General features: G+C 28.7%; 1 protein-coding gene and 1 long non-coding RNA gene across 2 annotated transcripts in view; one reads left to right on the top strand and one right to left on the bottom strand.

Annotated features, from left to right (window-relative positions):
- Positions 1 to 882: 882 nt before the first annotated feature.
- LOC100199700 (uncharacterized) overlaps positions 883 to 11,382 on the top strand; it is a 202,000-nt gene continuing 191,500 nt past the window's right edge. Inside the window, exon 1 of the mRNA XM_065813582.1 lies at positions 883 to 996. Coding sequence (XP_065669654.1) covers positions 948 to 996 — 49 coding nt within the window. The 5' untranslated portion in view covers positions 883 to 947. The remainder of the gene's footprint in view (positions 997 to 11,382) is intronic.
- Positions 6,310 to 8,721, bottom strand: LOC136088802 (uncharacterized). The gene is made up of 2 exons (XR_010642497.1): positions 8,311 to 8,721; positions 6,310 to 8,092 (listed from the first exon to the last, which is right to left on the bottom strand). It is a non-coding gene; the product is annotated as an uncharacterized LOC136088802 (long non-coding RNA).

Genomic DNA, 11,382 nt, shown 5'->3' with positions numbered 1-11,382 from the left:
TTTTAAAATGACGGACTTTTGCTGGTTATTCAAATATCTTTGAAACCGGTAGAAACTAGATGAAATTTAAGGGATGTTCATAACTTATCAAAATTATTAAGTGGTTTAAAAGTTATAGTTATAGTTCCATTGCAAATCCACTTGACATATACTTGCATAAATCAATATCACTGACGACAAAAAATAAATTTCGAAATATTTAATTACTTATAACAAAGTCAATTTGAGCATCGCTCAATCCAGTTGTTTGTTTCTTAAGATCTTACAGGCTTGTCTTCCCTGGTTCATACCTTTAACATTGGAAAATTTTACAATATTTTTAAAATCAATTTTAAAGCACATTAAAATCAGAAATCATTTTTAAAGCACTTTAAAATCAAAAATGAGACATTTAATAAAATAACTTAATCAAAACCATAGCATCATAAAAAAAAGAAAAAGAAAAATTTAAATTAGAAAATTGACAGAGAAAAAATGAATTAAATCCACAAGAACAATTAAATTTGATTATTTTGAAGATTGGAAGTAATCTATTATTTTTAAATCAAAACTACCTTATAACAACCAACTTAAAATTCGTTCAATGTTATAAGTTGATAAAATAAAGTTGTATTTAAGAACTTTTAAGTTTTTAACAATAAACGACAATGTCATTTTTTGTGTCTTTTTGCGTTTATGTGTGTCAAACAAATTTTTCTAAATTTTAAAAAGCATAAAAGTTCTCTGTGGCAAAAGTCATAAATAATATTGTTTAAAAAAAAAGTTTCAATATTTTCTTATTCATTTGAATGCTTTTCCACTAAAAAATTGAAGTGCACTTTGGTAATCAATAATGTATGATTTTAATTGTAAATTTTTTATTTTCGGAAATACCTCAGTATTGGTTTCAAAAACCTACAAAATTATGCAAGAGATATTTAAAAAATACAAGAGGTATCTATGTAAAAATGTGCAAGAAATATTTATGTAAGAATATGCAAGAAATATATGAAAGGAGTAAGTATAACTTTTTAGTTTAAAATATTTTTGTTACAATGATATCATATAGATGTATACTCTGATTAGTTTACATATCTCATCTATGTTTGAGTATGTTCAATAAATGACTGGTTATAATATTATCTTTATATCTTTCCATTAAACTATTTGATAGAAAAATGAATTTGCTTCTGTCGTTTTTTAATTTGTTTTTTTTGAATTTCGGGTTGCTGGTCCTGGTGGAAATAAATGAAACTTCTCACCACACTTAGTAAAATAGAAAATTCTCACCACACTTAGTCAAATTGATCTTTTTTTTTTGAATTTTATGTATATTTTCTCAGTTTTAAATCCAGATTGACTTATTTTTAGAGATTTTTCAAAATAAAATTAGAGGTCGTGAGAAAAATTGAAAGTCAAGAGCAACCCCAAAAAAATATTTTTAAAGAAATTTTTAAACGCGACTTTATTTTATAATAATCAGGGACGTACCAAGCCAACTTTGCGCTTCGGGCAAACATAGAATATTGCGATCAACCCCCGAAAGAAAAAAATTATTGATCGCAGTTTTATCGCATCAAATGTAAAGTACAATTTGTCATGAATGTTGCACAAACTTCAGTTCAAATTCACTTTTCTATCTTTTTATTTGATTTTGACGATACATTAGTGAATTTGCACGTAGCAACTTTGACTGGTATGGTGAGGAAGATGAGAATAGCAATTGACGTATTGGGATAAACATCAATCAATTAATATTTGTAAAAGAGTTGCAAAATGTTAGTTGGGGTGAATTTTTCAAAGTTTTCCATCATTGCAGCAGTTTGATATTAAAACTTGCAATCTCTGACTGAAAATCGAACAACCTAAATTTGTCTCGTAAATCTGAGATAAGGTTTTGGCTTTTGACTTAAGTTCATCCACTGAATTTTTAGAAAGTGAATGCCCACATAAGATGTCAAAATTGGAGGATACGACAGAACTAGCCTCAAACCGCCACTTAATTTGAGTAATAATGCTGCCAAACACAAGGTTGCACTGGAATCCGAATTGTGTTTTAGCTGTAAGGTGAAAGTCGTCTTCAGCTTCATAAAGTGCCATCGTCTTTACCGTGAACTTTCTCTTAATTGGAAATCCATCTTCAACTTTATTTTGGTTGGCTGTTTTTGCGGCAACTTTGATAGTTTTGTCCACCCCAACATTTCTCAAATCGTGAATCAAAGCCTTTAACTCATTCAGTTACTTCTAACTGTGAACTGTTAAAAGTAACTGAATGGTTTAATACAAATAAATTGTCATTAAACTTAACCAAAACTAAGTATATTTTTTTTCATCGCTTTTATCAAAGAGACGAAATTCCTCTAAAGCTCCCAAATATTAGCATCGGGAATCAATTTATAAAAAGAGAACACTCAATGAAGTTTCTAGGTGTTCTTCTTGACGAAAATATCACCTGGACAAACCACTTAAAGTTAATCGAAAATAAAATTTCTAAAAATATTGGCATACTTTATTATTTATGACTTTTACCACAGAGGACTTTTATGCTTTTTAAAATTTAGAAAAATTTGTTTGACACACATATACTAAATCAAACTTGCTTAAAATATATCTACTTCTCTTTTTTTCATTGTTATCTCAATTATGGTAACATTGGTTGGTGCAGCACCAATAAAAAAAAACTAAACAAACTATTTAACAAACAAAAACATGCCATAAGAATAATATCCAACGCAGACCGTCTCTCTCATTCACAATCACTATTTATTAATCTAAAAACCTTAAATGTTTACCAAATAAATATATATCATCATTTAATTTTTATGTATAAAATCAATATCGATACGATGCCAAATAATTTTAAAACGCTATTTAAAAAAATACAGCACAAATACTTTACTAGACATGCAAACAATAATTATGTTCAAGCTAAAAAATCACTTTGAAGCCACTAAGTTTTCTATCACAGCTAGAGGCCCCCAACTATGGAGTAAAGTAATTAGAAATGACATCAAAACGCTTGCAAACATAAATATTTTTAATTCAAAACTAAAAGAAAAAAATTTAATTAATCAAAACATGAAAATATTTATTTGTTGGCCTTTAAAATATTGTATAGTATATTTTCATTTTATTTGCAAAGGTTTAAAAACTTAGTTCACTAAAAAACTTATTTTTTAATTTTTATTTTCTTTTTATGAAAAACTAAAGGTCTTGCTATAGAAGTTTAAATTCTTTTCATTATATTTCCCAATTAAGAATTCTTAATCGCAATAATTAAAAACATTTATATATAGTTTCAAATATCATTTTTGTTTGTTTGTTTCTATTTCATTATTGCTTTGTGTTCAATTATATTTGAAAATAAGTTTTAGAATTTATTATCTCTATTTTTTTGTCTTTTTTTTGTTTGTTTGTTTGTTTGTTTTTGTTTTTGTTTTTGTTTTTTAAAAATAATAAAAAAAAAATAAAAAAATTTTCTTTTTTTTTCTTTTTATATTTGATAATTTTTTTAATGACAAGATTTGATAGCTATATTATTTACGGATTATTGGGAGCTTGGCGATAAGACTATTTTGTCTTCTTCTTGCCCCCGCCATGTTTATATTTTACCAATACGAGAGTTGTAGTTATTTTAAACGGAAAACTTATAACTTTAAAAAAAAAAAAAAACTTTGAAAAAAAAAAAAAAACTCTTTGATTTTTTTTTTTGCTGCAATGTCAATTGAGCAGTTTTTTTTCCCGGTCATTTAAAAAAATAATTTGACGCTAGAAATCCAACTAACGCAAAAAACTGAAATGAATTTTAATGACAAGATCTTTTGCACTGCAAACTTTTCATCAGTTTTTTCCATCTTGATGAGAAACTTAGAAAAAAGTTAAAGACGATTTGGGCTTTTCCGAAAAAATGTAATCATGAAAGGGGAAACCTCAGCAGCATGGACACCAACAAGATTAAAAGAGTGAGCTGTATATTGAACAAATCTTGCTGAATCACAGAGAATATAGATGTGAGCTGGACGTCTTTGTATTTTCGAAACATATTGGCTCCATTTTTGTAAATTTTCAGACATCCTTTTCTAATTTTTCAGTGACTTCTGTCGCTAGACATACTCCGGTCTTTATGGTGATATTCAATGAAGTCCATAATGCTTTCCTAAATCGTGCAGGTTTCATCATTGATGTGGACATACCTAATTGTTTAGTCATCTGTTCCTTGTAAGAGGCATCGAAAGTGCAGTCAAAAGAACAGAGTAGTATTTAGCTTTTTTTTTGTTTGACAGTATTTTTGACTTTCTGCCTGAATAACTCAACCAGCTTATTTTGAACTCAACCAGCTTAGTTTGGCGCCTCGGCCCATGCCCGTCTGGCCCCGCGGTTAGTACGCTCCTGCATATAAATATATTTATGGGTTGTCCAAAATCATTAAAGTAATTCATTACAGGGGTGGATACAGCATTTATTTGATGTTTAAACTTTCAGAGATGGAACAAATTCCAAACTTTATATAGTCATAAGTCTTGAAAGAGTTTTTGAGTGAAGTTTAAAATTTATCGTAGTATATAAATTTATTTAAGAATAGTAAAAAAATACCAAAAAAAGTATAAAAAAAAAAAAAAAAAAAGATACTGCACACACTGAATAAGTGCGAACTGAATATGGGCGACTGAATAAGTGCGAACTTCAGTTGTGCGAAATAGCATAAGTGCGCAGTGAGCTCTGAACCTAAAATAGACGTCGTTTAAACGTCTTTTGAACTTTCAAAAGATGTCTTTATTAGGTCCTGTGCCCGTTGGGTGAAAATTACTTTAAATCTAAAATTACTTGGCATAAGTAACTTGTTATTTAAAGTTTAGCTATTTTAAACACTAAAAATACTAGGTCTGCCCTTGCATAAAATGAATTAAACTTTGCGCATGTAGGTAATGCCAAATAAACTTTAAATTTCATAAGTATGAAATTTAGTCATCAAAAATTACCACAAAAAGTATGGTATAATAATCCTCTTAAATTGAGGGGGAGCCAAATTTTACATGGCAATAATTTTTAAAAATTATGACCATGTAAAATTTGACTCCCCCTCCCACTCAATTTAAGGGGGTTATTTTACTATTTTTTTTGTGGTAATTTTTGAACGCTAAGAATATGTTTTATGAAATATACAAGTTATCAATGAAAATAAATTTAGTCACAAATAGTAGAAAAAATATCAACTTGTTGCTCTCACGTTTGAGAGCAAGCTGATATTTTTTCGCAATTTTTCTCAAAACAACCTTATGTAATATATTAAATGTTTGGAGTTTTCTCCATGCCTGGATGTTAGCTATTTCAAACACTAAAAAAGGCTGGATCCACCCTGTAATGTGCAATTTTTTCAACCGTCGAAGGTTTATACCTGTGTGTTTAAAAATACCTAGAGCATAATAACTACCACGACCATGAAGTTTGAAATAATAACAAATTAGACCAGATATAGCGTTGATGAAGATGTTGAAGTAGTCCGATACACGAGTCATGAAGTATATCACTGACGTTAAACCAGTCAGGTTCAAAATTTTGAAGACAATTTTTTTTATAAAGTGAGTTTCTAAGTTTATTTTCTTTAACTGCATAATTAGCCAGTTGAAAAAAATCTAACGTCGGTAAAGAAATAAAACGTTTCAATATATTCGTCACACATCAAAATTTAAAAAAAAAAAATTTTTTATAAGAAAAAATTTTTACGTTGTGTCTCAGACAAGAGTTTCTCATTACTTTTCTGAGTGATAATGAAAGGTTTGCTATCAATTTTTGAGTTAATTTTTTTCAGTATAAAAATACTTTTTGGTTGTTTTTTGTTTTAACTTTTTTTTAAACTTTTATCAACTTTTTTCTATAAACTATACATTTTTTATCAACTTTTTATCAACTTGTTTAGTAGCCCATTTATAAGTCAAAAACAACTTGACGTTTTTTTTCATTAATAAATAATCAAACATATTGGAAACTTGCGAAAAGTTTTCGGAAATTATGAAGAATTAAACCAAAGTTATAATAGTATTTTAGTTAGTAATAACGCATCACTGTGCTCTCCTGAGACCGCCAGGGTAAATTTTGGTTTACTCTAATTTTTTTTGTTTAATTATTAATATTGGGTTTAGGTAAGTGTTTTAAAATGATTTTTAAAATCTTAACTAACGTTTAAACATATTTTTTTTGTAAAAATAGTTTTTACCTAAAATAACATATGGAGGGGAGGGGATAATATGGGGAGGGCGATGATTTTTTTTCAAAGTTTATAGGGTATTACACCTCTAAAACAATTTTTGTTAAAAGAATACAACTTTAAAATGGAAAAATGAGATCTTTTATAATAAAATTGAGATATATTCCAGAATTAACAATATAACATCAATGCAATAAATGTGGCAGTTTAACACGAACTATTGAAATTCCTTATAAAATAATTCAATCACTTCAAAGTTCACAATAATTAAAAATTTTAAAAAAGGAGAGAAAAGGACTACTTGAAACTGTTTATACCTAACTCAATTACACTTTTCTTAAGCTGTTTTGCATAATCATTGTGTTCCAAACGACGCTTTTATCGCTTCCATACTTGATAGTGATAGTAGTGAGCACCTTCTTCTGCCTGCTTGGCATATACACCAAGCTTAAACTGACTATGCTGAAGAAAAGCAACATGATGACATAAAATATGAACTTTCCATCTAATATTTAATTGGTAGTTAAACTTTTTCAAAAGATGAAGCTGCAGATTTTTGAAAGCTTTTTTAAAATCTAAAACTGATTCAGCAATAGATTCTCTAATAAACATGCTAAAAGCTTTTGTTTTAATAATTGAAAACTTTCTAATACAGCTAACTACAGGTTGGAAAAATATCGTATTTGGTAATATAGAGGCTGCACTTAAAAAGTTAACTTCTAAAATATCTAATTTATTTAAAAGTCTCTGTGAATTGTTACCATCCAAACCAGTTCCATGGTAACCTCTAAGGATTATATTATTCAACTTTAGCCACGAATCAAAATCAGGCCACAGTGTAATTAATATTTTTACAAACATAAAAGTAATACCAATAAGAATGTGTAACTCTGGTGGAGGAATGAGATGTTCCACTAAAGTTTCTAGAGGTTCATAAAGGTACATAACTCAAGGTACACAACAAACGCAAGGTACACAACAAAGGAGAAATACAGTTTTTAAATTACATCATGTGATTTTTTTTTGCATCCATCTTCAACGAACTTGTTGTAGTTGATATCAATTGAACCTAAGGTTCTTTTTTTTCCCGCTCTCAAGAGTACTTTCCCCTTCACACCAGAGACATGCATACTTGCCGCTGTGACTGCTTAAACCAAATAAAAAGATTTATATAAATATTTTACATCATTTAGAGCTAGTGGTTTCAATAGTTTACTAAGATTACCATTATGCTCGAATCATCTTCAACTAAAGCTAAAATCAATGATCTTTTTACACCCCAATTATCAAGACTTTCTGAAGTTGTATGTTTACATAGTGGATCAAAAACATTTATAACGCATTTAAGAAAACCCTGTCCACCATCAAAAAATCCTAGCAACAGTGCAATAAGGATTCAAACCTCTTTCATTAATCATACAAAGAATTAAATCAGAAGTATCTTTTACAAATAATAAACTGCGACTTATCTCTTCATCCCCTGAAATAAATGATTCAGTTTTGACATCTTAAAAATCTGAAAGTACATTATGCGTCTATCTGAGTTGATATATTAGGTTCTAACATTTTCTTCCCTAAATTTTGTCGCATATGTTTACAAAGTAGCTTAGTCTTTCTTTTATTCAGGTTTAGAGTATTAGAGATTTCCATTATCATTTCTAGAGATAACTTTTTAACAAATGCTCTGCTGCATTTATTAACAGGTGTGCCAACATCAACAAGGAGATTGTTTTCAAAGGAAAGTTTTTAAAGGAAACTTGTCTCCAGATTTAATTTTGTCTCTTTTCATTTTTATTTTGATAATCCCAGAAGCAACTTGCTCACTGGATACATTTTTCAAGACCTTCAGCCAGCATAATTAGGTTTTTTACGCTTCACTCTTACAGCAAAAGTGAGAAATTCCTTTGCCTAAATAGAAATTTAAACTGGGAAAAACTCTGATATTATATTTGTAAAACATATAAAAATAATACACTAATATTTAATAAGTCTATCATAGACTATGCATTGAGTAGCATTGACTCTATGCTAAAATTAATTTTTTTTTAATAATTGAAGAAATAGTTTATTAACTAAAATTTTATATAAGTTATACAATATTTTAAATTTGTTTAAGGAAATCATACCTATTGTAGAAAAGCAAGAAGGACATGTCTTTTTAACAATTTTATCAACAATATTTTGGTTATTTGTTGTGATCTGTTCAGATATTTCACTAATATCAGATGACCTTCTGAGTTTTTGTCTTGAGATATTTTCTCAATTCAATCATTTAGTTTCGATGTTTCACCCCTGTTCAATGCTTATAAATTTGTTTTGCAAAAATTACAAATGTTTTTTAACACTCTTTTTCTACATCATATTCTCTCCAAAATAAATTTTGAATATGAAGTTGTACTGCGTTACTTTAATAAGTTTATGTGATCCTTTTCCAAAGAAATAAAGCAACATGCACAAGTTAGACATTTTTTGTCGGCCATTTTGACAAAAAATACAAGTTTTATATGACCGCTGTTTACTGTAAAAAAAAGTTTTATCAATTTGTACCAATTTGAATAGATGATGTAATCATAAAATGACGCAATTTATTTTAGACATTTTAATTAATTAAATCTAAAATTTCTATGTTTAAAAGTTAGTTTAGATTTTAAAAATTGTTTTAAGATACTTAATTTAACCCAATAATAGTAAATAAACAAAAAGTTTTAGAGTAAACCAAAATTTACCCTGGCGGTCTCAGGAGAACACAGTGGCATAGTTAGTAATAATGCATAATTAGTAATAATGCATAGTTCAAAATAATACATAGTAATAACGCATAATTAATATTCACCTACGACCTACTTGTTTATTGAACTGTTGCATTAGTATACTAATGCAACATTTTAATAATATATTATTAAAATGTAACCGAAGTATAAAATATGCCGAGCGCTCAAACAAGTAATTTTCATTATAAAAAACTACAAAATAAAACCTTTTGTTTTTTTTTTACGCCATGTTATATTTTAGAAATATGTATTGACATGGACTTTTTTTAAAATTCTATAACAGGTTAAATTTAATTTTGCAAGAATATTTTTTTTGTAGTACAAATGTGTTTGATCTTATTGATATCAAAAACTTTGTTACGCTTACTCAGAGCCGTAACCGCAGCACAGTGAACCGTTTCATACAATCTAGTTAGACAAAAATATTTTTTGTCTAACTAGATTGTAAAGAAGATAGCGTTTTTAATAAAACACTAAATTTAGTGTTTAATTAAGAACGCTATCTTCTTGCAAGAAGATAGCGTTCTTAATAAAACACTAAATTTTTTAATTAATTCGACGTCTAATCATGTAATCTCTTCGCTCTTTTCTGGATTTAAAAAAAAACATGCGAGCTGTGTTGCCATCATTTGTATTGCCATAATGAGATTTCGGTCTATCCACAATAAGTCCCATTTGTTATCTAAACTTTTGCATAATCTCTTCCGAACGTTCTTTAATGCGACATTTATCCTCATTGTCTTTAACTTGCCAATTTTTAATATCTAAACGGTTGGTAATGTGTAACAAGCATTCAAAAGTACGTATCCAAGCATGCAACGTAAATAAACCAAAATTGTAATTTTCTTTTTTTATCAGCCATACCTTTTAGTTCACCATTATTCATTTTTGGAGTAGCATCACAAATATAGTATTTTTGTGTAAAGCGCGTATCGGTAAAAGCATTGCATACTTTTCCGTCTGTCATTGTAAGTAACAGATTGTGTTTCTCAATAAATTTAAATTCACCAACAGTACACAGTGTTGGAAGAAGTTCAGATATTTCTTTTCAAACTTTCTCACTTTCTATTATAGTAAATTCCTGTGTTTCTTTTAAAAGTATGAATTTAATTGGTCGGCAATAAAGTGTAGACGATGGCCAAGGATTTTGCCAAATAATAATATTAGAGTCATCACTCAATCTCAACGGGACAAACGCAAACACAAACAGAAACTTATCATTAGCATTGGAGTTCTCAAATCTTTTTTTATAGGTACTGTGGCCAGAACCTCCGTCATATTCCCATTTGCTTATTAATGTAAGCGACAAATTAGAGGATGCATTTCTGGGAAATTGACTTAGTGTTTCAATTAAGTGTTCAGTTGTTTTATTTAATATAGCTTGAAGTTTAATTTCAGCTCGTGTTTCTGAGATAGAAATAAATTCTTCTGGAGGGTAACACAACCTTTTGGATTTACATAAATTATTGTACGACGGAAATACTTCATGCCCTGCTTTTATTGACCACTTTCTTGTTTGTTTATAAGAGTGACTCGTACACTTGGAATCTACATAATAAGCTAGTGCCTCATCGCTACTCAACTGCCTGCTACTACAAATAACATCAGTAGAATCTCTTCGCTGTAAGGTTTCTGTACTTTTTCTAATTGAAGTAGCTACGTTTCTTTGAACCGACAAACAATGTGCTATTTTAGCAGCTGTTGTTAACTCATTGGCACTCCGCGATTGCAATAAGACTTCAACTCTACATCTTTTTGGTTTTTAAAGATGAGTTTTCGAAGGTCGGCTTCAAGGTCTTTTAGCCGACCTTGAGGCCAACTTTGTTCAGATGTTTTGGAAGCATGGGACCGATGAAAATTTATTTTAAATTCTAAATTATTGCCCTCTAACCAACTTTTATTTTTATTCAAAAAATGATCCCTATTTCTATTGGCTGCATTCCACTTTTACGCAAATTTAGCGGATATGCTTGCCATCTTTAACTGTATTTTTTTTTCGAATCACAAGTAGCATCTTCTGTAGTATAGTCTTTCAAAATAAAGTCGCACAAAAGAGAATTTCGTTCTTCCTTTGTATGTTTTTACCATTCTTCAAATAACTCCAATTTTGTAATAGAATACGCTCGGTCTGAAAAAAGTTAAATAGAAATGAAGCGGCTAGATGCGGGCAGCCAAATTTTTATATTTAGACGCCTTATTGTTGTGGTTATAATATATAAAAAAAATCAGCCTGGATATATTTAGATAAAATTAGTTACACGCTTTGAAAATTAAAAAACAAAAAAGAAATTGCAATTTTAATATAGTTTTTTTAAATCTACAGAATTTATGCCAATTATTTTATATAAGTTTTTGTTAAAATACAAAGTAAAATTCATCACAACAGAGTTAACTATTATTCATAATAAATTAGTTATACGTTATTGT

The sequence above is a fragment of the Hydra vulgaris genome, chromosome 12 (assembly GCF_038396675.1).
Source record: "Hydra vulgaris chromosome 12, alternate assembly HydraT2T_AEP".
Lineage (NCBI taxonomy): Eukaryota > Metazoa > Cnidaria > Hydrozoa > Anthoathecata > Hydridae > Hydra > Hydra vulgaris.
Note: the sequence above shows the minus strand (reverse complement) of the source record. Positions and strands in the feature narration are given on the sequence as shown.